General features: G+C 39.6%; 3 protein-coding genes across 6 annotated transcripts; all 3 read right to left on the bottom strand.

The window, feature by feature from the left end:
- Nucleotides 1-482: 482 nt before the first annotated feature.
- LOC127757573 (calmodulin-binding protein 60 A-like) lies at nucleotides 483-5,182 on the bottom strand. Of its 2 annotated transcripts, none has more exons than XM_052283116.1 (12): nucleotides 4,711-5,182; nucleotides 4,551-4,599; nucleotides 3,788-3,825; nucleotides 3,366-3,468; nucleotides 3,230-3,279; nucleotides 2,578-3,044; nucleotides 2,270-2,433; nucleotides 1,977-2,183; nucleotides 1,715-1,871; nucleotides 1,460-1,558; nucleotides 1,191-1,264; nucleotides 483-1,061 (listed from the first exon to the last, which is right to left on the bottom strand). In XM_052283116.1, exons 1-12 carry the CDS (start codon nucleotides 4,908-4,910, stop codon nucleotides 864-866), a joined length of 1,806 nt encoding a protein of 601 aa, XP_052139076.1. In that variant the 5' UTR covers nucleotides 4,911-5,182; the 3' UTR covers nucleotides 483-863. The 2 variants fall into 2 exon arrangements, with proteins under 2 accessions (XP_052139076.1, XP_052139075.1); XM_052283115.1 differs by having other exon boundaries at nucleotides 484-1,061; nucleotides 1,460-1,567; nucleotides 4,711-5,179.
- Nucleotides 5,183-9,149: 3,967 nt separating this feature from the next.
- LOC127756704 (calmodulin-binding protein 60 B-like) lies at nucleotides 9,150-13,207 on the bottom strand. 2 transcript variants are annotated; one of them, XM_052282074.1, is made up of 10 exons: nucleotides 12,877-13,207; nucleotides 12,692-12,767; nucleotides 11,766-11,818; nucleotides 11,148-11,623; nucleotides 10,885-11,045; nucleotides 10,604-10,801; nucleotides 10,159-10,366; nucleotides 9,934-10,067; nucleotides 9,609-9,792; nucleotides 9,150-9,503 (listed from the first exon to the last, which is right to left on the bottom strand). In XM_052282074.1, exons 1-10 carry the CDS (start codon nucleotides 12,951-12,953, stop codon nucleotides 9,343-9,345), a joined length of 1,728 nt encoding a protein of 575 aa, XP_052138034.1. In that variant the 5' UTR covers nucleotides 12,954-13,207; the 3' UTR covers nucleotides 9,150-9,342. The 2 variants fall into 2 exon arrangements, with proteins under 2 accessions (XP_052138034.1, XP_052138035.1); XM_052282075.1 differs by having other exon boundaries at nucleotides 9,934-10,058.
- Nucleotides 13,208-20,053: 6,846 nt separating this feature from the next.
- LOC127758147 (protein DEHYDRATION-INDUCED 19 homolog 4-like) lies at nucleotides 20,054-25,358 on the bottom strand. 2 transcript variants are annotated; one of them, XM_052283768.1, is made up of 5 exons: nucleotides 25,076-25,358; nucleotides 24,803-24,954; nucleotides 22,133-22,210; nucleotides 20,791-21,056; nucleotides 20,054-20,494 (listed from the first exon to the last, which is right to left on the bottom strand). In XM_052283768.1, exons 1-5 carry the CDS (start codon nucleotides 25,134-25,136, stop codon nucleotides 20,392-20,394), a joined length of 660 nt encoding a protein of 219 aa, XP_052139728.1. In that variant the 5' UTR covers nucleotides 25,137-25,358; the 3' UTR covers nucleotides 20,054-20,391. The 2 variants fall into 2 exon arrangements, with proteins under 2 accessions (XP_052139728.1, XP_052139729.1); XM_052283769.1 differs by having other exon boundaries at nucleotides 25,088-25,358.

Here is a 25,358-nt window from a genome sequence, read left to right as displayed (position 1 = left end):
GAGTTTGTAATTGTTCGTAAAATGCTCACAGGTAACCATCAATCAACCCATGTTAAAATCTGAAGTTCAGCGAAAGGGCCTGTAGCCTAGTGGTTACAAGAGCCTTAGTAGCACCTGAAGTCCTGGGTTTGACTCCCCATGAGAGCAAATTTTCTAGGTTTTAACGGCTTTGTGATTTCAGTGGTAGGTGCTCAAAAAAAAATTTCTAAAGTTAAAATTTTTTTTATCTGAAAAGCACAGGAGAACCACATCTCATTTCATTAAGAAGAAAGCAAATATTTACAAAACACTTCTCAAAAAGTAAAATCTCGACCAAAAACTGAAGTTTAATTTGGCATTAAAGAGTTCAAAATCATCTCTCTCTCTCTCTCTCTCTCTCTCTCTCTCTCTCTCTTGCTGTTTAATACATTTTTTTTGCCTCCATAAATCTTATAACAAGATCAAAAGACAAGGGTCTAATTAAAGTATTATAACCCAGAATACATGGACCCTTGATGTTGCATTGTAGCGTGAAGATCCAATAAATGTAAAGAATCTAGATCATGTTTCCATATACAAATGAGCTCCCTAATCAGGGAAAAGAAATAAATACATCACAGATCATTTCTTTTTCTTTCTTTTGGCCAGCAGACATACCACCTGCATTGTTACAGACTTACAGTTACACATTACAAACAAACCGTAGATCACTAATGATCTGCAGATGAATAAGATAGCCACAACCTAAATCAGAATTGCACACTGCAAATCTGTACACTACACTGACGAGACAACTGAGTACATAGCTGTGCAGCAACCTGATAACTGCATTGCCTTTTTTTTTTCTTTTTTTGGCATAGAAGAACTGCACTGTCAATTTGTTACTAACAGTTGTTATTGTGGTCTGATCCTGGAAATGGGAACCTGCTAGGCTCCTCCCCGTGTTGAGCACGCGATTGCGGCGCCGCCACCCATGGCGATGTAGCAGGAGGCATGCTTTCATGGAGTTGATGAACTTGGTGTTGAGCAGAACTCGATTCCTCTGAGGTGCCACCCAATACAATCCTCTCAAAGCTCGGCCACTGTAAAATGAATGCCGAGTCATGAACCATACTATGTAAAAATTACTGCAAGCACTGAGCTGTACACAGCATCCTGACAGTAATGAAAATAAAAATAAACAGAGCTGAATTGCTGTGGGTTTCACTAACGTCGATTGTATCAGAAGAGCTCATCAGCCTTTGGAGATCTTGTTGCCAATCAGGAAATGGCGTTGGTGCTTGATCTGCAAAAATTTGGAGTTTTAGATGTCATCGTATCAAAATGATTGATGCAGAATGCATGCACGAAGGAAAAGATAAGAGCTAAAGGGGTAGAGGGACTCGTTTGGGTATTTCTTAATGTTTAGCTCAAAGTTGAAAGGAAATTCACATATCCAAGCAAAACCCTACCAAAGGAAAATTGTGGAATCAGTAAGTACCTGGATAATCATGTGTGCTCACATCATTAGGATTAGAGGTGCTGCAGTCGCAGATTGCATTCGAGTAAAACGCCACACCATTGCACAAGTTTTCAGCTCCTATAGTTCCTTGAAATAAGAAATTCCGGCATCAATTGTGTGTGGTGAGGAAGACAAGAGCATTCAAAGAGAGTATCGTGTAGTGTGCACCATATGCGTCGAAGACCAAAAAATAACCAGGTATCCAGTAGACTAGTACAGCAAGTCTTTACCAACCTTGATTTGGCATCTGATGATCAGAACGATTTGATGGGCCTGCAGCAGCTGCTGAAGTTGGACTGATCGGTTCAGGAATGTTGTTTTTCATTACAAAATCGGATGGAATGTCATCCAATTTAGCATGTGCACGGTCTTTCAGTTTATTCACTTTTGTCTGCGTGACAACAACATATTTGTTTCTTATCGATTGTCTGATAAAGGAAACACAAATGAACATAGGATCATATGCTGCCAGAAAGATGTTGAGTTCAGCATGTACCTTTTGGGCTGGATCAAAATTTTCATATATGACATAATCACCACCAAATTTTGCTCCAACAATTTGATGCACACCGTTGAAGAAAAGTGTCGCATTTTCTTCTTCACTTTGATACGCTTTCAGCTCATGCTGGTCTCTGAGACAGCACTCCCTGGCATGCCCAACCATTTTATCCCATGAGTTCGTCTTCTTCTTCATCTGGAGAACCTGCATAGCAACAAATGGATGGATGTCATGAATCATGATGACAATAGTACGACAGCTGCAAACAAAATGTATGGAACATGTTTTACTTCTTCACGGAGCTTCTTGGCGTTCGTGTTCAAAGCCTTCAAGAAGTCACGCACTGTGAAGATTTTAGCCTTCTGAAGCCTCTTGTGGTAAGTCCCATCTTTGCAGATTTCCTCCAAGCGAAACACCTCATCGTCCAGCATTGGAGGATGCCTCTTCTCATTTGCTGCAAAAGACAAGACAAATGTGTCCTGGTAAAGAAAAAGCTGATTTGTTTTTAAGATAATGGATGTCATTCCGGCCTCTACACTCCACATGAGTGTCCACTGCTAAGAAACAGCTGCCTGAAAAAATGGAAAAAAAAAAGCACCTTCATTTCTGCGATCCAACACGGTAACTGGCTTCATGACAGCTTCCTGAACTCGGACACCGGTGTTTTCGCTCTTGCATACTCTTGCTCCCAAAATGAACATCCGACTGCGGGTCCTGGATGATCCTTCCTTGAAACGGATCTTGCCCAAGCGGTTTTCCCCCTTTTTCAACCAAACACCACAATCACCGCCCAACACGAATCCTTGCCCATTCCGACCTTGCACAATGTGATTGTTGAACTGCTCTTCAGTCCAGCTCACCCGACCATCGTTGGAGAAATCACCGCGGAGAACTACGATTTCGACTTTCACCTTGGAAAGTGGGCCATCTGTGATCATGTTGTCACCTTCAAAGATACCTATTCTGATAGCTTCGTTGCTCTCAGCTGTGATGTTCTTTTCGGTGTAAACAGGAGTCTTCAGATTATCCAGGAAACGCAGTTGAACATTTGTGTTTGGCTCCAGTCTGAAGAAAAGCATGGAGGACAATATGATAAAGCTCAGAATGTAGTGTTAGTAAATTGATATAGTACACTATGGAAAAGAGAACTTGACAAATGGCCAAATGGATAATTAATATCTAACATTTCACGATGAGAACAAAAAAGGACGAATGAATCTATGAATGATGTGCACTTGTGAATCTTTTACCCTGGGTGTTGATCAGCATGACGATTGGAATGCAGATGCTTCAATTGTTTCTGTCAGTGTGAGAAAAAAAAAGTACAAGGTTATCAAATGAGGATGAAACATGTAAAACACTGATTTAGAGGACTATGGAACTAACCACTTCATGACTGATATCCTCCATCCGCTCCTGCATGTTTTCCATCCGCTCCTGCATGTTTTCCATCCGCTCCAGCATGTTTTCCTGTATATTTTCCAATTTTCTGATAACCAAAAAAAAATCATTTTTCATTAAACTATGACATGCAGAACTTCCATATTTTCATGAGAAAAATAAAAACTACTCATGCTAGTTATTAAAGCACATCAGTCGTGGAGCCAGGAAGATTTTTGAGCCAAGGCAAATTTCCATATAACTAGTATTTGCTACAGAAATTTCATCATCGATTTACTCATCAATATTAAAATTTAATGGAGTTTTCGCCGACGAGCCCGGGCGGTGGCTCCGCCCCTGAAGCATATTGATACGGAGTAGAAGAGAAATAAAATGGTAAAATAACAATATAACTATCACACACTTACTTGATAATAACACCCTGAGCATTGTGAAGCCTCTGAACCTATGAAAGCACAAGAACGTAAATTTAGCCACAGCCATGAAACAAGAAGGAAACAGGAAGAAGAAACATTGTAGGCTGTAGGAAGAAAAGAAATACCCAATATCAAACTATCAAAGTACAATGAGTTTATGCCATTTTTGCTGAACCAAATACCATACCAAAACAAACTTATGACTGTCAGTTAAATCAGTAAGATAAAATGAGTTTCATATACACCACAAACAGATATGCACTTGCCCGACTTTCAGAACAACATGTTAATTATTACTCCCTCGGTTTCTAAATATTTGACACCGTTGACTTTTTAGCACATGTTTGACCGTTCGTCTTATTCAAAAACTTTTGTGAAATATATAAAACTATATATATATATATATATATATATATATATATATATATAAAAGTATATTTAACAATGAATCAAATGATAGGAAAAAAATTAATAATTACACAATTTTTTTTAATAAGATGAACGGTCAAATATGTTTAAAAAAGTCAACGGCGTCAAATAATTAGAAACGGAGTGATACTAGATTGGGAATCAGTACTGAAGATGGAATATGCTACCTTTACGACTATCAAATCAAACAAGTATATGCAAAAGGAAAGGGGCTAAAATCATTGGAGGAAGAAAGATAAAGATTTGCACTTTTGCAGAGAACAAAACGACTGTATAATTTTTTGCAGGGGGGCAAAATCATTGATCCGTTTATCCATTTGCTCACCATACGGCCAATCTGAGAGATGCTCTCCACGACCGTGACCCTCTCGCTCCTGCACACACAAACACAAAGAACAAAACAATAAAAATAAAAATTAGAGGGATGGGATGGGATGGGATGGGGATTAGCAAGGACACGATGGATGGAGGCAGCAGGAACGCACATTCGCAGCAGGAAGAGCAGCACGAGCACGATCTTGCGCAGCATCCTCGTCGCGGGCGACGCCAGCGCCGCCGTCCCCACACCGACGGCCGCCACGGCGGCGGCGGCGGCGACTGGGACCGTCACCCGCAGGCGCTTCTCCGACCCCCTGCGCTCTAGCAGCAGCAGCTCCCTCTTCTTCGGCGCCATTAATTCCTCCATTCCCCTCCCCTCTCTCTCTCTCTCTCGTTCTTGGACTCCTCTCTCTCTCTCGTGTTCTTGGATTGCGCGCTCTCTCTCTCTTTCTTGGATTGCTGCGCTCAGCTCGGCTTTATAGGTTGGTGGGCGAGCTGAGCTCGACGAGCACCACTCCAAAGCTAGCCAAGAACTACACCTGCTCCGCTGCCGCGTGGCGCGCGCGGTTGGCGGCAAAAGCCCCAAGACCCATCACGTTCCCACTCTCCCCACTGGGGAATGTGAATTTCGCGGGAACAGCGTGCAAATCTTCCAACAACACAACGCGGGCATATGCTCGTCGTCGAGCTCGACCAAAACTACTCTACTTTTGGAATTACCAAAACAAAACAAAAAACAACGAATATGTGATGCTACGTAGGACAGGAGCGAGCATGATATCATGTGTAGTGATGTCATTTACTTGACATTTTATTTCATTATGAATGGGCGTAACATATATCGGTAATTATTATAATTAATGTATTCTTTTAACATGTTACTGCCTTGGAATTTGTCCCATCACTCTTTCTTTAAAAAAAAATCAGTAAAAATTATGTCTTATGGCAGAGGCCTTCAGAACTGTAATTCATGTATATTTTTATTACATATGGCAAACGCATAAGCCTTATTATATAATATATGCAATACCACACTCACATACTCCCAAACACACACACTCAAATAAATGAAAAACATCGAGTCAGCGACTCATCCCTGATCTCAGGAAAATTTTTTTTTCAAAAGCTTACTTATTTGTGCGTAATATTCAATATTCGTTGACACTGGTTCTAAACCCAGGTAGAGTCATACACCCACGGCTTCATCACCGCACCAATTTTTTTTGAGTTAGCCTTAGGGACCGAATCATTCGAGTGGCGAAATACAAGCCATTTCGATCGAGCAGAGTGCATGAGAGGTCATTTAAAATTTGTAAATCGAAACTACAAACCTGATTTCGATCAATTACTAGCAAAAAAAAACATTTTTTAAAAATACTACATAATAAATATAAACAAATTTAGAAAATTGAAGGGAAATTGAGAAAAAAGATCATGCTTTCTATAATTTGGGCAGTGTCAATGTTGTAGTCAGCTCAATTAAAACGATATAACATATGAACAATGACAACCATATAAAAATGATTGGGAAGTTTAAAGTCGTTTATGATACTAGCAACATGGTAATAAAGTATTGTAATGGGATTTTGGTCCATTTAGCCTTTTTTTTTTAGTTCTTTTATTTGGTGGAAGTGTCCAAATTCACATAAATTTAGCAAGTTAATTCAAAAACTATTTTTAACTCAAATTTGAATTTTACCTAATTCTCCCTCACATTCATGATTTGAGCCAGATAGAATCGGTCGAAACCGAGAATACTGAATGATTTTCATGGCATTTTGCGAACCCTGGATATATCGACATTTTTTCTTTAGTTTTATTTCCCTCGAAGAGGTACCCGCATACCAGATTGTCAATGCCTAGTGTTCCCTCCGGTGATTTCTCAAAAAAAAAAAAATGCCAAGTGTTCCTTGCTTGTGCTGAATCCTGAATGGGTTGAGATTAGAATATTTTATATTTTCCTTGCAAAAATAATATTTTTAATTTTTCATGTTTGCTTTCATTTTGAATTGATTTCAGGGCTGATTCAGTTTGTTGCCGTAGGTTTTGTAAGGCACAAACCAAACATAATTCATCCAATAACATCCTACCAAAATTTTGTTAGGATTCAAACCAAATGCATCCCATCACTGCCAAAAATTGCTTATTCCAATGTGCCAAAATTTGATGATCCAACGCACTGAACAAGCCCTTGTTCTTTTCGAGCTTTACATCTCCAACCAAACAACACACTTTCAAGTATGCCTAGACCCCCCCCCCCCCCCTCCAAAAAAAAAAAAGAAGAAGATCATCACAACTTTTTCTTCCACACAAACACATGTTTTTCTTTGGCACATTACTCAGGCCTCCAATCAAACAAGGCCTAATCTCCCTCCTCCAGCTGGTAGAAAAACTATCCTTTGTGTGGAGTAAAAGAATAGCTCAGAAAACCAAAATAAATTTACCTTTTGGGGAATATATACATGGTTGGGCTCTTGATGGTATACAATGGTGATGTGGATGTTAATATGATCCATCGGCTAGTTATAATATATACAACCCTCCACAAAAATCAGGAAAGTGAATGTGTTCTTGGAGGAAATGCAGAGCAAATTTCGTTTCGAAATACTAGCAATCAAGATTCAAAAACCGTGTGCGAAAGAATGATTTTTATTGTTTGCTAAGCCGCGTTTTATCAACTTTACTGCCATCTGATTGCAGGAGCAAATCAAAAGCTGCATCGAAATCCAAAACGAGTAGCTTGGTAGGAACTGCGAAATATTACTGAAAATACAGGGAAGCAGCAACGGTGTTTCATGGTAAAATCCCTGCGTCTTCTAACGATTTTTCGTATTCCGTCTCTCCCTCACAATAAAGAATCGATCAAATTCGAAAAGAATACAATTAAGTTGACCTAAATCATTCTGCTCGTCGTCATTCTGAGCGTGTTTCAGTTCTTGGTCTCGACGCGTCCGGATCATGAAATAGACAGGAACACGTCGAAAGATTTGAATATTTCTGAGTGTTTCGACTTCGATCTGCATCATAAACAACACGCAAATCCATGGACTATGCAGTCGAACAGGTTAAAAGTCAGGTTCAGGTAAGTGTTGTATTTTACCAAGAGTCAGTGAGTAGCATTCTGCTTGAAGCAGTTCATTCTTATAGGAGAAACGATCCTGACAGGATTAGTGTATCTGGTTTCAGTAAATTATACTCCGTATTTTTATTGAATGTGTACAACATATGAATGAATTTATACACAATATTTATTGTTTTTAATAAGGAAGATGAATTACATCCCCGGCCTCTGCATCTAGCATGCACAGAGCCAAAGTTCTTGTAACTAAATAATAAGGGACAATTTCGTTTATACCCCCACTTTAGTGTCCAATATTGATTCTACCCCTACTTTTTAGGGTTTTCGTTTTTGCCCCCACTTTTTTGAACTGAAAGAGGCATCTACCCCTGGTTTAGACGGAAGTTTGTGGGACCGGATTTATAGCAGTAAAAAAATAGAGAAATAAAGGAAATAAATATTTTTTGATTTCGTGATTTACCTTTTTACCCCTGGGAAATATCTAACCCACAGTCTCTTCTCTCATCTAGCATATGACCAAGGCCAAAACCCATCTGGGCGGCGCAGGCGGCGGCGAGCGGGTCGTCGGCTAGGCGCAGCGCTGCAGCCCCTCCCGCCGGCGAGGAGGAGGCTACACGGTAGGTGGCGGCGGGGAGAGGGCTCGACGCCGCGAGAGGGGAAGGCCGCGGCGAGCGGGTGTCGTCGGCGACAGCGAGCGGGTCGTCGGCCAGGTGCAGCGCCGCAGCCCCTCCCGTCGGCGAGCAGGAGGCTGCGCGGTAGGCTTTGGCGGGAAGAGGGCTCGGCAGCGGGAGAGGGGTAGGCGGTGGCGAGGTGCAACGCCGCAGCCCCTCCCGCCGGCAAGGAGGAGGTACGCGGTAGGTGGCGGCGGGGAGAGGGCTAGGCGACAGCGGGGAGAGTGACAGCCGGCGTCGGGGAGAGGGCTAGGCGGTGAGGAGGGAGCTAGGCGACCTCGGGCGTCAACCAGGCGGCGTCGACCTGGCGGCGGCGGGCGGCGGCTAGGCGGCGTCGGGTGTCGGCTAGGCAGCGTCGACCGGGCAGCGACCAGGCGGCGTTGACCGGGCGGCGACGGGCGTCGGCCAGGCGGCGTCGACCGGGCGGCGACCAGGCGGCAGCAAACGTCGGCCAGGCGGCGTCGACCAAGCGGCGGGCGTCAGCCATGCGGCGACCTGCAGAGGGCGTCGGCCGAGATGATGGTGAAATTTTGTCAAAAATTTGTTCAATTTGTCAAAATGCTGCTGAAATTTTGTAGAAATTCCATCAAATTCAGAATCTGTGCAAATTGTTATGTTAGTCAATGTGGGTCATTTAAATGTTCTTTTGCCAAGAATTTCAATTTCCAAAGCCATGCATAAAATGGGGGCAAAAACACAATTAATGAATAGAGATAGGAGAGGGTATAAATGTCCTTTTGCCAAGAATTTAACACCGTTAACTTCTCCATCCAAAACAGGGGCAAAAACATTGTTCGGTTCAAAAAAGTGAGGGCAAAAACGAAAACACTAAAAAGTAGAGGTAGAATCAATATTGGACACTAAAGTGAGGGCAGAAACGAAATTGCCCCAAATAATAATGATCCAGTAAATAGTACAAGAATATGAGCACATTACAAATTAAATAGAAGCAATCACTAATACCAAGCTGGCATATTAAGAAAATGAGACTCAAAACAGTACTTGACCTAAATATGCATCAAAATGAATGTTCATTGTTCTTAGGGAAATCAGTCTTCAGACAGCTTTTGTAGCGCCTCGTGGCATTCACTCTCTTTGAAGCTGTTGTGCGTTGAGTACATGGGGGCATCAGCGAGTACAGCTAAAAAAGATGGATCAAATTGTGCGGTAACCACCTGTTGCTCTTGGTGGAATTCAGCAACTGAAGCATCTGCAGAGAAAGTTTCAGTGAGCACAGGATTTTTTTCTTTTTTTTTTTTGTTGATGTGATTACAGGGAATAGAAATGGGCAAGTTGTTCTTTGTCAAGTAATTACCATTTTCACAAGCTGGATGATCCATTCTGAAAGATGCTTGCCTCATCACCACTGATCCAGTAATTTCATTTGTAGAAGCGGTTGGACAATGGAATGTCACCGAGCCTGCTATCTCATTTGTGTTCATGCTTGCATCATGTTGGTCAGATAGAGAATTCAGGAGGAAACTGAAGTCCAAAGAATCCTGGGAGGTATTATTCAGTAAGAACATCAGACAAAGATCCCAAATAATACTGTGAAATATGTCAATTTCATTGTGAAGGATTAGAAAGTAGATGAAATTTGAATTGCAATTGAATTACATTTTTTTCAGGCTTTAACTTACTTCATCGTTTTTGTTCAAGGATGCCACGCGTGTCACTCGCACAGATCCAAACCTTGATAATTTGCACTGCCTGGGATGACTGCCAGAAGTTCCTTGCTGATCATCAGATTCATGGACATTTCTCTCTGTAACAGCTTGAAAGTTTTGATGTCAATGAGCCACTGTATTTTGTTAGAGTGTCAACAACCATTGTCAGATGCATGAAAAAAAAATGCAGACTATTACTCTTTTGATCCATATTTCCTTGTATAAGGCCAGCAAAATTAGGATCCATATGTCCTTGGATTTGGTCAGTAAATTTAGGCTCCACCATTCTCGATTCTTGGAAAGCGCATTGGTTGATTTGTCTTGGTTTGCCATTTTTCATTTCAAAATCAGGTAGGAAGTGGTTCAAATCTGCATATGCTAATTTGCTCAGTTGTCCTACATCATCCTGCAAAGGTGGAACCACATGAGAATTGAGAACAAACTGCTTTATAGTGTACATATGATTATGTATGCAGCAAAGCAAAACTATGGATCCTTTGAGCAGAGAACTCGAAACACTAGCTTGGATGTATGAATAATTTGTTGAAGTAAAATCCTTTACACATATAATAGAACTAAAAGACTTAAAACAGAATCCTTTATAACCTGCAATTTGTAAACTCAGTCAGAACCAGAGGAATACCTGCATAGACTTGTCAAGATCACTGAAGGGAGTGTAATGGTCACCAGTTATCACCCCAACAATCTGATGGATAGAGTTGAAGAACAGCACAACATTGCGGTTTTCTGGCAAGAAAGAGTACAGCTCTCTTCCAGGATCACACTTCTTAGCATGCTCAATGATAGTCGTCCAAACTTTATCAGTGGCCTTAATAAGAATCTAAATATAGGGGGAATAAGAGCATGTCATTATATAGCGACTGAAACTGAATTGAGCAAATGGTACACTGTGAATTTTCTTACTTTGCGCAGAGCTGGCTCATCAGTATAGTACAGCCTAAGGAATTCCTTCACGTTTGAAATGCCACTCTGTTTCAATGAATTATGGAAGACACCATCTTTTGATATCTTCTTCAGGCGCCAGACATCATCATCCAATGATGGAATTTCATGCTTTTTGGAACCTACATTGTACCAAGCATATAAGAATAGAACACTCACATTTTGACAATTCAGAACTTCAGATGTTGAGGTAACCAAAATGTAAAATTTGTAACTAAGGTTACCTTCTCCGCGACGATCCTTCACAACGAAAGGTTCAGTTATGCCTTCCTGAATACGTTCACCGAGATCATCAATAACCATTACCCCAAGTCTGAACTTACCACTCCTCATGAACTTGGAGTTATCAACAAAAGTGGCATCATGGATGTAAGCCTCTCCATTTTTCAGGCTAAGCTCAAGCTCTCCAGTCAGCACAGCCCCAACTTTATCACGTGGGCGCACTATGTGGTTTCTGAACTCCTCTGATGTCCAGCACCCCTGATCATTCTTGTTGAAGTCACCATCAAGAACAACAACTCTGATCTTAGCAGAAAGAAGGCGATGCGAGCAGGCCTCTTGTGGGTTGTTTACATGCACAGATATCTTGAGAGACTCTCCATTAACATCACAGATTCCTTTCTTTGTGAAAACTTCATTGCTCAAGCCATTTGAGAACCTAAGCTTGTACCATGGAGGCTGGTTCTGATCAGACAGTGTTCTGCAAAAAAAACAAGGAGAAAGTTGGATGAAGGTGAATGCAACCATAGGATTTACAAACATAGTCCCAGTTCAATATTCAGTATTATATCTAAAAAGTTTCAATTTTCAGATAAGTCGCATTGCTGATGTGAGGGCGATACCTAGGAGCACGGATTAGGAAGCTTGTAAGTGCTTTTGTCACCTCCTCTGGTATCTGTCAAAGGAAAGAATTAAACCATTTTAACGGTTAGCCTTTACAGAGTTTTTATACTAACTCAAAAAAAAATCAATATCTAAAAAGAGTTACAAAATTAGTCTTGTTTAAAAATTTCAGGATATTATTCTCTTGTACCCAGAGCAGTTACAGATTTTGGAGGACCATTTCAACCTCGATTTGAAGGATCTTAATAATCAAATAGTAGTAGCACAAGGAAAAACACAGTGATCCACTGTTTTGGATTTGGCAAATTCAATCCTTATAAGAGAGGGGTACCGAAGAAATATTCATACTTGTTGAAATTTACCCCAAATTCCAATATTTTAGTTCAAACTTGAATCTTTGTTGAGGTTTCCCCAATGTTGAATTTATATCCAAACTCTAATTCATATCTTGCCCTTTTCATAAGCATTTAAAAAAAATCCCAACAAGTATCTTGTCCCTGAATACGATTTTTTTTAGTAATAATACTTTTTAATAGAGAATTGCAAAAATAGAGGTTGACAGACTAAAATTGCAAGTCTAGCACCCCCATCGAACAACTAAAGTTTGATAGAGGTACATATCGAACCACCGCAGAACAGGGGATAAAAAATAATAATATAAAAAAGAGAACAACCACTGTCGAAAAAAGAGAACCACTGTGCGATACTGTGCAGCACTGTGCATGCAGGACCTATCGAACTCTGGCTCCTATCGAAGAACTACGGTTATTCGACGGGTCGTTAAACTTGCGATTTTAATTAGCTTCTATTTTTGTAATTTTTCATTAAAATAATATTATTTCTAAAAATAATTCCTGAATACAGAGTAAAACACTCTCTCTCTCTCTCTCTCTCTCTTGAGGTGAGGACTGAGGAGATTGGTTACCCGGCTAATGGCGGACTCGAGCGTGCGGACGCAGCCGGCGGCGAGCTCCTGCAGGTGCCTGCAACCCCTGATCTCTCTGCAACCCATCATCAATCGATCGATCAGTGAGTAATAAGGCTGTAAATGTAACAAATCAAGCGCGCGGAAACAAGAACTCGATCAAGAACAAGGAATTCAGCTCTCACAGGTCGAACGACCGGCACCGCTTCCTCAGCGCCGCCGCCTGCGGCGCCTCCTCCTCCGGCCGCCGCTTCGGCGGCATCAGATGGACTCACCGGCTACTGCTGTTGCTGCTCACTCTCTCTCTCAGCGAGTGGTCGAGCTGGGGAAGAGGAAGAAGATGGCCGTAGTGGAGTGGAGGAGGAGATGGGCGGCGCCATTGGCGTGTATATATACCACGCGGTGGGAGGAGGAATGCCGCGGTTTTTCCACTGCAGAACGCGGTGGCCGTCGCCATCAGCGGCGATCGAGCTCGAGTCACCGCCGGAGACTGGACTGCTACTACTAGTACTGCTAGTGCTACTGCTAGCTGCTGGATCTTTTTTGCTTGTCTCCATCTGCGAGACTCAACTTTTCGTTGTTTATTAGCGTTTGGGCTGGGACACGGATCATCGGCAGTACTCCCTCTGTCCCAATTTAAGCCTTGTTTTGTTGGAAAAAATTTTTAAATTTGTTTATCATATCAGATATATGAATATATATTTAAAGTATTAAACGTAGTCTAATAATAAAATAAATTATAGATTCCGCCTGTAAACTGTGAGACGAATTTATTAAGCTTAATTAATCCGATATTAGCAAATATTTACTGTAGCATCATATTGTTAAATCATGACGTAATTAGGCCTAAAAATTCGTCTCGTAATTTATACGCAAACTGTGTAATTGGTTTTCTTTTCTTTTTCCATATTTAATACTCCATACATACATGTATCCAAACATTCGATGTCATGGGTGAAAAGTTTTTGTTTTGGGAACTAAACAGGGCCTAAGTGCAGCCATGATTTTCCGTGCCCAACTTCGATCGTCCGTCTTATTTGAAAAAAAATTTAAAACTGAAGTGAGGCATAAAGTACTACTCCCTCCGTTTCATTCTATAAGACTTTCTAACATCGCCCATATTCATATAGATGTTAATGAATCTAGACACATATGTTTAGATTCATTAACATATGAAACGGGTGAAGTATTCATGTTATCATCTAATAACAATAAAAATACTAATCATAAAAAATTTTCAAATAAGACATAAGATCAAAGTTGGGCACGGAAACTTATGGTTGCACTTATAATGACACGGAGGTAGTACTAAACTTGCAGTAGCATTTACTAACAAGTACTCCCTCTAATTTATTTTGGGACAGAGCGAGTATACTGGTCCCATATATCAACAGCAACTACTAATCTACTATAGGTATCGTACGGTAGACAATCCCTACTCGTTGGAATTGCAGAGATATATAAGTAGGGATGGCAATGGGCTGGGTCGGGCACGGGCAAAGCGAATCCATGCTCGACCCGAGACACAGGTACCCGCGCCCAACCCACACCCCAACTGTTTATCGGGCAAAACGTCATGCCCACGCCCATGCCCGTCGGGCATAGGCATGCCTGACCACTGGGTATCACACTTGCCACTGCGAGGAGTCGGGGATGGATTGGATGGAGTGCGCTGCCGCCTGCGCCCGCCACCCGTGCACCGCCGCCTCGCCTGCCACCCAGGCGACTCCGCCTACTCCCGTGCGCGATGCGCCGCCGCCTGCACCCGTCCGCCACCGCGTCGCCACTTGCTCTTTCCCGTGCACCGCCGCCGCTGCGAGATTAGGGTGAGAACTGAGAGGAGAGGTGACGGTGTGGGATTTGTGATAGGGTTAGGGTTTCAGTTTCAGTTTCAGTACATGTAAATGGGCCAAATGGGATATGGGGCCATGAGGAAAGATGAAGGCCTAATGGACATATATGGAATTACAAAATTTTTGGGTCGGGCATGAGTTACCTACGTGCGAAATATAAAACCCGGGTGTGCCTACTAAGTTCGCCGGTATCGGATCAAGCGTGCCCAGGAACAAAAGAACGCGCCCACGCCCGTGCCCATCAGGTCGGGTATCCATGGATACCCGAGCCCGCGGTGAGCATTACTGCCATCCAAGTACTCCGGTGGTGTTTGAATCTCCTAAAGATGAAGATAAAGATTAAGTGTTTTACGTAAAACGATGTGGTAATAACATGTGATTAATTGAGTTTAAATTATTACAAACTTGAAAAATGGATTAATCTTATATTTTAGAATAACTTTCATATAGAAAATTTTCACACAAAACGCACTGTTTAGCAGTTTGAAAAACGTGCCACGAGTATCCAAAATTTCCGTCCAATACGTCCTCGGCTCTAAAAGCTTCTGTAGCTAGCTACACAGAAGCGGTAAGTGCCTATTCGGTTTACAGAAATTTTAAGAAAATTTAGGAAGAATTGAACTATCTCATATAAAATTCTGTAAAATTCATGCATTCTGAGAAATTTTAATTATATTGTAAATTTGAATATTATAGTAGTATAAGTACTGTAGTTATAAATATAAGGTAATTTAAGGTGTAAAAACGACTCGACTATTTCTTTAAAAAAAAATCATCTCAGTCCCCTCATTAAATTTCTATAAAAAATAAATCTACACTACGGACGCGCGCATATGATTTCAACCATAATATACATGTCAAAATCATGAATTCTTAACTTCACAACACACACCAAATGTGTTGTCATGGTGGTATAGCTAGCGAATAGCATCTCTGTGGCTCCAAATATAGCTTGTTTCTAGATTGCCAGTTTCTCCTTTTTCCGAATGTAGGTTGCTAGCTGTAAAGCTTTTTATTCCAATCACACTTTTTTTTCCCAACCTAACTACTGTTGGAATGTGATTCCGTTTACAATAATTTCGTCCTACATCCCATCATGCGTCTTCTTTTGACATAATGAAAAAAAAAATCTCTATGATACTCCCTTCGTCCTATTTTAAGTGCAACCATGAGTTTTCATACCTAATTTTGATCGTCTGTCTTATTTAAAATTTTTTTATAATTAGTATTTTTATTGTTATGAGATGATAAAACATAAATAGTACTTTATGCGTAACTTATGCTTTAATTTTTTTAAAAAAAATCAAATAAGACGAATGATTAAAGATGGGCACGAAAAATTATGACTGCACTTAAAATGGGACGGAGACATTATATACTCCCTCTGTCCCATAATATAAGACATTTTGACTTTTTGCTTGCACTATTTGACCACTCATCTTATTAAAAAAATTGTGCAAATATAAAAAACGAAAAAGTGTTCTTAAAGTACTTTAGATTAGATAATAAAGTAAGTCACAAATAAAAAAAATAATAATTCTTTTTTAATAAGACGAATGGCCAAACAGTACATGTAAAAAGTCAAAATTCCTTATATTATGGGATGGATATATTATGGGATGGAGGGAGTAATAAAATATGTTGTTGTGCACGTGCTCTTCACTTAATTAACAGTACCAGGTGCATACTTAATTAGCAGCAGAGAAACTGGCAGCTAGCATGCATGGCTGCTTGGTGGTTGAGGGCATGATTAGCAATTTAGTATTAGCCTTAGATTCAAGATCTATGTTGGATTTAGAGTTAGAATCTATAAGTTAATTATAATGATTTACAATTTATATTTTCTCTCAAACAAAAATAAAATAATTTATCTAAATATTGTCTATGTAATTGTAAATTTTAGACAATATAAATGATTTCTACAGCTAGAAATATCTGCTCCAAAAAATCAAGGGAAAATTGGAACCATACCATTATAATTTTATAAAATTTAAGATATGCCATCCTGACCCACATGTCATTGACTCATGTGAGTCCTACATGTCATTGAGATACCGATGGCATATCTCAAACTTTGCAAAAATGCAATGGCATGGTTTCAATTTACCCAAAAATAAAAGATCTTAAGCTACGCTAAATAAGAAAAAGATTGAGAAAATACATAATAATCAAGTAGTATTAGTTATTTTATACTTTAAAAATGAATAGGTATGATTTTTTAAAGTAATTTTCGTATATATATTTTTTAAAAAATATACTGTTTAGTAATTCGAAACCATGTCCGTGAAAAATGAGAGAAATCATTTACTTCCTTTTTAAATAAGCAAAATTGGAGCAATTGGGGGATCAGACGCGGTTGCAAGTAAACAATCGAATTAAGTTGACGCTGTCGGAAATTAATCCAAACAACCAGGTCGTCGTCGTCGTCTACTACGGCCGAAAGCGGCACTACTGCGAGTGGATGTAATAATTGCTCTTGCAGCTGGGTGGGACCCACCCTGGGCCTGGCTGGGCCCAGGTGTCAGCGGGATACGCGGACGTCATCCAGCCCCAGCCATGATGACGTCATCATTGGTATTTATTATCCGTCTCATTTCAAGTGCAGTCATGAGTTTCTATATCTAGCTTTAATTGTTCGTTTTATTTTAAAAAAAACATAAGTCACACGTAAAAAACTATTTATATTTTATCATATAATAACAATAAAAATATTAATCAATTTTTTTAAAAATAAAATGGACGATCAAAGTTTAACCCGATAACTTATTGTGTTTAAAATGGGAAGAAGAGAGTACTTCAGGTGTTTTTCTTGAGAGATTGATGATGGATAACAAACATGAGCAAAGATTATTCTCATGGTAAGGCTCTGTTTGGTTTCCAAAACAAAAATTTCCACGCTGTCACATCGAATGTTTGGACACATGCATAAAGTATTAAATGTATGAAAAAAAACCAATTACACGGATTACGTGTAAATTGAGAGACGAATCTTTTAAACCTAATTACGCCATGATTTAATAATGTGGTGCTACAATAAATAATTGTTAATGATGGATTAATTAGGCTTAATAAATTCATCTCGTAGTTTCCTGGCGAAATATGTAATTTGTTTTGTTATTAGACTATATTTAATACTTTAAATGTATGTCCGTATATCCGATGTGATAACCAAACCTAAAAATTTTCCCCAACTAAACAAGGCCTAAGCAAGGTGGATGATGGCTAGCTACAAGCCTACTAGAACGATTTTAAAATAAAAATGGCATAGTTTAGTGGAAATGAATATCCATGGGTTTTTATTTAAAAAAGAAGAAAATTAGAGAGCATTTACAACAAATTAACACAATGGCATCAAAAGTCCAAAGAAAACATAACACACCTCCATTACCTGACATGTGCCATTTGCTGCTGTCTGTCATGCCTGAAGAAACAGGACAGGTGTCCATAGTGGCCCGTCTTGCATAGAAGTGATATAAAGAAATGAAGATAGAGCTCCTAACAAGTTTAAAGTCTGGTTTAATTTAGATTATTGAGCAGATTATTATGATAAATTATTGATTTAGTTATAGAAATAGATTAAGTATTTTAATAAATAAGGTTACAAAATAGCTTAAAACGAGTGATCTAAACAATGCTACTTGAATCGTGGATCTAATAATCTGTTTCAACGATCACATAAAACAAGAATGGGGCCAAAAGAGCCAGCATTCAAGCCAAGAACAATGGGCTATAGCTATTTGTTTGGTCCTGCAATTTTTCTTAAAATTCGGACGCTTTCATCTTCCAATGGTCAACGTAAACGTGTGGAAATGGAATCCACTTTGCTAAAAAGTTAACCATAGCGAGTAAATCCGTTAATTAAATGTGTTAACATGAAATTAAATATTGAAATAAATCACAGAAGAGAGAGGCTTGTTAAGCAAGATTTACAGTGGAGGTGATAATCACCCCTAATTTCATCCGCATCATCAACTCATTAATTTAATTTGATCCACATCATCAACTCATTAATTAAGGTAATGTAATGTATGCAACAAATTACCTCTAACACACTTATCCCAATACACCATATTAATTTTATTTTATTTCTTTCCTATCAATTCATTGGTCTCTTGCTCTCGGCTCCCATCGGATGGCTTAATAAGCCAAAGAAAAAAAAACCAAATTTTAAATTTTCAGTATTGGGTTTTAAGTCACCAAGAACACATATAACAAAACTTTACCTACAAATTTATTTTTATTCCAAACGATGGGACCTCTCATCTCTCTTGAAGTTTGCTCTCATCTCTCTTTTACTTTATTTCTTTCCTATCAATCCATTGGTGGCTCCTCCACTATCTTCATTTCTCTCATCTACCTTGTCATGTGAGCTACTCCCTCCGTCCCATAATATAAAGGATTTTGAGTTTTTGCTTGCACTGTTTGACCATTCGTCTTATTCAAAAAATTTAGAATTATTATTTATTTTCTTTGTGATTTACTTTATTATCTTAAAATATTTTAAGCGCAACTTTTCGTTTTTATATTTGCACAAATTTTTTGAATAAGACAAGTGGCCAAACATTATAAGTAAAAACTTAAAATCCCTTATATTATGGGACGGGGGGAGTAGCTTACATGATACCTAGAGACAAGGGCATAGAGGCTTATAGTAATTGCCCTTAGAAATTTAGTTACTAATTGTATCGGAGGAAATTACGGGTAACGAAGGTGCATTAATTAGGAGATCCAACTTGCATTTTGGATCGTTGGATGAGAACAATCCTACACATCAGATTGCATTTAAGCTGTGTTTAGATGGTGGAAAAGTTGAGAAGTTGGGAGAAAGTTGGTAGTTTTGAGAAAAAGTTGGTAGTTTATGTGTGTAGGAAAGTTTTCGATGTGATATGATGTGATGGAAAGAACTTACTAGTGATTAGAATAGGCATAGAAATGATCTTCTGTGACCCTAAAAAAGGGGTTCTGTGCCATCAGCGCGTGAGCAATACAAAATTGCAGGCAATCTGACATTTTTTTTATCATTAGCGCGTGAAACAATATGAACTTATCTCTTTATATTTACGCGTTTGTAGTTAAGTTCAATCTTGGGTGGGCTTCCAAAAAAGAAAAAAAGAAAAGAAAAGATCAATCTTGGGTGGAAGCAGAAGAGCTGACTAGGACTACAATTCTTCCGTACATTTGATAGGTTTAACCAACTAGTTAATCATTGCTCCAGACTATACATGCACACACATTTCATTTATGTATGACAGTATGAATATAATATTTCAACTTGATATGAATACTTCCAAGGCTGAAGAATGTCATTGTTTCTTCAAACCTTCAATTGTGTGGAGTTGATGCTGATGCCTACCTTGAATTTTCATCGATTTGTCACGCGTGTACCTTGATCTTACGTACCTTGATTACATGGACCATATTATTCAAGAGATGATAATTAACACAAATGTTTGTACCAATCTTAGGATGGGAGAAACATGCAGAGTAATAGGCACACCACACAAACACATTATGAAATGGAATATTTGGAAAGAATAATGAGGATTCCATTTTGCAAGTCTTTTGGCATCCCAACATACATACAACTAAGGCCACTTGGGTCTCCTGATAACACAGGTATTCGTGATGTTACCAAAATATACATATAATCTTATTTGTTGAGGCGACAAACCCGTGACATGCTAACGAACATCCATATATTCACAAATTCATCCTTCTGATGATCCTAGAACAATGCTGTCATCTTCAGATGGCAAATCAGCTTAGACATCAGCAACTTCCGCTTGGTATTTATACTGTTTCGCGGAAGCGACTGTTGCCTTCAATCAATTTTTAGAATGTAGCTCTTCACAAGATGTCATCAAACATCAGGGACAATACCAGCCCCTGCACGAATTGGCTCCTCCGAGTTCTCTCTTCCTTGACCTCAGGGAGCAGAGGCTCATCAGCACTGGCCAAAAAAAAAAAAAAAAGTTACCAAAGTCAGTGCATCATCATGCTGAACATAAAATTTAATCATTGGTAAAATGAGATGTGTTTGTATAATAATTCTACTAATAGGCAGTGTTTATAGAAGAACAGCATCCTTCTTGAAGCCAATGACTTAATGAACTATATCTTCAGTGTTACAGATTTACTAACTAATGGCTATAAAATGAAGCAATTGCATACTAGAACTAATGCCAAAGATTTGATGTACAGTAATACAAAAAAAATACGTATTGATTTTCAAAAAGTTTTCAATACCTTTCCACCGGTTTCTGTTCCTTCTGTACTAAGGAATCACTTTTCTCATCTGTTTCATCTCGGAACTCTTGTTGTACATCTTTTGGTAAATCTGTGTCGGTGAAGTTACCAACAAAAGAGGATAGTAGAGGATCAGGATCTGTGTTGTGTGAAGCAGCACGTGTGGATCCTCCATAACGGTACTGCAGATATGCCGCGTCCTTTTTTAATGTGGCACGCGTTGAAGAATGTGATCCATGTGAAACTCGCCGATTTCTCCATTTGCCCTGCAAATTAGTTTAGGTCAAGGGAGTTAAACAATAAGTACATATTTTCATCAGAAAATAAATAAATTTTTTATGATATGTTTCCAGAATTGTCAACCACGCCTCAATGATTTATATATAAATAACCATCTGTCACATAAAATTTGATATGAGCCAAAAACGAGTGGTGAATTGACATGGTATATATGTGTGATTCTCTCTCATACTATTGATGCCATTAATTAATCAATTACAGAAGAAGCTTGGTAAACACTACAAGATCTGTATTTTTCTGCCTATGAAACAAATTGTACTGGCTCTACACTTTTACTGCAGTTCCATGACATCACCTGAATGCTATGCTAGAAGGACCGGCCCTGTCAATGCTACTATCATACAAAGCTCCAGTTAATTAATTTAGTAGTGCCAGTTGGCCACTATAGAACATAGCAGGAAATATGCACTGAGCGATAATTTAATGGGCATGGCAAGATTCAGCTTTAAGCCCACCAAACTGAAAATCCGTAAATCATTAGAACCAAGATAAAATGGAATAAACAAACATTGTCTACTCAACTGCTGTAGAACATTTCACTTGGGAGACTATATTGGACACAGTCGGATTTCAGCCTTTGAATTGATATTGTTGTACACTGAAGCTAATGATGTGAAGCTCAACACCATCAATGGAAAGTTGGGATGCAGAAGAAAAGATGGCCAAATTCCCAGGTAGGAATTTTAACTAGGAAAACAAGAATTCAATGGTACTCCTTTTTTGATAGAAAAGATACTACCACCTTATATATGGCAGTAGCTGCTAAAAGGATCTGACACAATGGTATTCTGGGAAAAAAAACAGCAATCCAAATCCAGTAGAATAAGACCGATGGGGGAATCAACAAAGTTTGCAACTTATTTCCTGGAATTTGATTCATAGATAACAACCATCTATCACATACAATTTGATATTAGCAAAAAAACAAGTAGCAGATTGACAATTACCCTAGACCCTACTGGCATATATGCAATACCCCAATATTATAATAGTGGAATTAATTGACTAATGAATAGCTGATGAATGTTGGAAGTACTGATACCTTGAAGAAACTGGGATGTTCCGAAGTGATGTGACTAACCAAGTCCATCCCAACCGCATCGTAGCAAATTGGACACACCTGAAAGAACAACAACAATACAATTACACAAAAAAAAAGCAGCTAAAATAAATGTATTAGCATAAAAACACCTTTTAAGTACAAGATAAGTTCTGTAGCAAAACAATATACATAACTCAACACAATCTTCAACTACAAATAACTTCTTGATGTTTTAAGATTCACATGCTTAGTACTCAGATGATATTATGTAGGGTCTACATATTCTAGCCTATGTTCTCCTCAGTACCAGAAACAGCCTATGTTCTCCTCAGTACCAGAAACAGCCTATGTTCTCCTCAGTACCAGAAACAGCAGGCACTAATGTGCTGTGCAGTAAGCTACATAATTAAATGGGCATGACATAATAGTGTGTTAAGTCCATCACCTATTAAATGAAAACTCATAATGGGATTAAATGAAAACTCATAATGGGATAAAGACAAAATGAGTGAAACATTATCTACTCAACCTCAAATCCACTTACTAACACTACAGCCCAAAACTACTCAGAGAACTACATCTAGAAACTACAAGCAGAACCTTTCACTCCATTGGAGTTTGGAAACAGCCAGATTTTAGCATTTTATTGGACATTGCACACTCAAAGTCAATGATACTAAGCTCGGCAGCACAATGAAAGATTGGGATGCAGAAGAAAGTTTTGCCCCAATCCCGCTTAAGCTAGTAAAACTAAGATCTTTAAAAAAGGGAAAACAGCTAAATAGTATTAGTTTTTTTTTATAGAAATTATACTACTACTATGGCAGAAGAACCTTATTACTGCCGAAAATCCACAATCCAACTAAATTCATAGTACTGTAACTAAAAGGATCTGATACAAAAGCATTCCATGGAAACAACAAAAAGTTATTCACATCTACTCGGATAAAATCAAAGGGCGAATCACAAAAATTTTGCAGCTTAAATACCTGAAAACCACCCAAGAGTACAGCTGTCCTTAAGAATTGTGATCATTGTGGCAAAAATAGAAAAGCTAAAATCACTACATCAGCATACATCAATGTGCTAGAAGCCTTATAGGATCACAGACAAGCACCTAACGACAAATCAGCAGGCCTAGGTGGGATAAATTGGCTTGGCAGGCAAAAGGGAAGAATTCTGCCAATCACCGCTAGGGCTCTAGGTAGGCTAGGCGGAAAACACTTAGATGTTAGAAAACTGGCTAAAATAGTTGTGTCTTGTAATTCTTATCAACATAAAATGAATTGCATGCGCACTAAGAAAAGTAATGGGATTATCACATTCAACCAAAAGCAACCCAATTCCTCACAAAGGAAGAGCATATTAAGCCCATTTAAGAACACAATTATACACACAAGTATTCAAAAGCCAGCCAAACATCTCAAAGTTAATAGCCCGATGCACATGTATTTGCCAAAAGCACGTAAAGACCCTTGACATCGATGACTGTATAATGATTTGACTATAAAAGGTATGAAATTTCGAAGAAAAAAAAAAGAAGCTTATATATATTGTGGTTGTATTATTAGCTATACCACAAATACTATATTAGGCACCACCTGGAACATCTAAAATATTATCATAAATTATAGGTTTCCTAAAGTATATGCAATTTAACAGTTACAATCAATGAAGTGGACACACGTACGGCCACCTAGGCACGCGGCACACACTAAGGTCACCTAGCTGATTTGCCTTCATTTATGGCTTTCGACGTTTGGCAAACTGGACAGACGTGGCACAATCAAATTAAAAAACTTCTACCTTCACAACTCTATAGTGAAAACAGCTCAGAAACACTTCATGAATCAATTTATAAACCTACAAAATCAAATTTTTGCAACTAAAATCATTACTTAGGAACTAAAAACAGCTCGAACATGTTTGCTATACGAGCATAAGAACCCTATATGATATGGCAGTGTTAGTGTGTTACCTGGACACCCATGTCCAGATTTTTTCCCCCCAAATTGGACACCCCAAGTCTGAGTAGGATTCCAAAAAGAGGTATTTTGTGTGTCTAATTCTTTTTTGCCGAATCGGACATGCGAATCCAAGTCGGATTCTGACACACGTGCCCGTGTCCAGGTAACACTGCCCTATGAGCCCAAAAAGATCGCACCAAGGTGACTAAAGTATCAATGCCACAACAAAAAGCAGCTGAAAGACACCATGCTGATGAACAGGACCGCACTATGCACCCAAAGAAAACCATCAACGGAACTGAATTTACACCTTAATATCAAAAGGTAGCTAAAATGCACCTGTGTACATATAAGTAGAAGCACCATACACATCTTAAAAACAACATCCGCTTCACTACGAATAAAAAGCATCGAACGCGCATAGTACGGAACCAAAAACAACTAAGGCGCCCCCCAACAATCCTACCTTGGAATCAAAACCCTTTTCTTAGCGACTAAAATCACCGCGCAAGCACAGGCATTCCTCAAGAAACCATACGAAATAAACAATTCGCCCAACCATTTTACAGCGAACGTTAATAAGCAAAGGCCCGACGTTTCTTTGCCGGAAGCAAAGCAACTAAAGGATCAGTACAATTTTGTTACTATCTTTCTTTCTTTATATTTTTGTTTCGGGCTTGAGATCGATCGATTGGATGATTACCCCGGCCCTGTTCTCCGCCTGGTGTTCGTCCTCGATGTGGCAGCAAAGCCCGAATCCGTCGAACTCCTCGTCGCAGAACGGGCACGCCACCTCCGCCGCCTCCTCCTCCTCGCCTTCGCTCCCCTCCGCCTCCTCCATCCCAATCAACGCATCTGCCACCACACCACAAAATCAAAAACCCCACACACACACACCAAAAAATAAATAAAAAAAAAAACACAACCACCACCGAAATTCCGCACGCAAGATCGAAACCGAATCTTTTGGCCCTACCGAAGCACGAACCCTGCAGCCTGGCGTCCGCGGCGAGGCGCTCCCACGAGTCCATGTCCATCGCGGCGGCGGCGGCGGGGGCACACGGTTCTTGGGCCGGGCGGGGGGGGCGCCCAAACCGGAGGCCGCGAAAGCGGGAGGGCGGCGGCGGCGGCGGCGGCGGCGGCGGCGATCGGGCGGCGGGGTTTAGGGGGGGCTAGGGTTTTGGCGGCGGATGGGAAGAGAGAGAGAGATGAGACACCGACACGGAGAGGGAGAGTGTGTGGCTGGACGAAGGGAAGGG

The sequence above is a fragment of the Oryza glaberrima genome, chromosome 12 (assembly GCF_000147395.1).
Source record: "Oryza glaberrima chromosome 12, OglaRS2, whole genome shotgun sequence".
Lineage (NCBI taxonomy): Eukaryota > Viridiplantae > Streptophyta > Magnoliopsida > Poales > Poaceae > Oryza > Oryza glaberrima.
The sequence above is the reverse complement of the archived record's forward strand: the minus strand, read 5'-3'. Positions and strand labels throughout refer to the sequence as shown.

Coding starts and splice junctions, on each gene's coding strand:
- LOC127757573 (XM_052283115.1), bottom strand. CDS start 4,910: ATGGAGGAATTAATGGCGCCGAAGAAGAGGGAGCTGCTGCTGCTAGAG. Junction 3,826..4,550: donor TCTCTCAGATTGGCCGTATG/GTGAGCAAATGG, acceptor GTGCTTTCATAG/GTTCAGAGGCTTCACAATGC. Junction 3,045..3,229: donor CATGCTGATCAACACCCAGG/GTAAAAGATTCA, acceptor GCTTTTCTTCAG/ACTGGAGCCAAACACAAATG.
- LOC127756704 (XM_052282074.1), bottom strand. CDS start 12,953: ATGCCGCCGAAGCGGCGGCCGGAGGAGGAGGCGCCGCAGGCGGCGGCG. Junction 11,624..11,765: donor TTCCTAATCCGTGCTCCTAG/GTATCGCCCTCA, acceptor TTTTTTTTGCAG/AACACTGTCTGATCAGAACC. Junction 10,802..10,884: donor ATGAGCCAGCTCTGCGCAAA/GTAAGAAAATTC, acceptor CCCTATATTTAG/ATTCTTATTAAGGCCACTGA.
- LOC127758147 (XM_052283768.1), bottom strand. CDS start 25,136: ATGGACATGGACTCGTGGGAGCGCCTCGCCGCGGACGCCAGGCTGCAG. Junction 24,955..25,075: donor GCTGCAGGGTTCGTGCTTCG/GTAGGGCCAAAA, acceptor GTGTGGTGGCAG/ATGCGTTGATTGGGATGGAG. Junction 20,495..20,790: donor GAACAGAAACCGGTGGAAAG/GTATTGAAAACT, acceptor TTTTTTGGCCAG/TGCTGATGAGCCTCTGCTCC.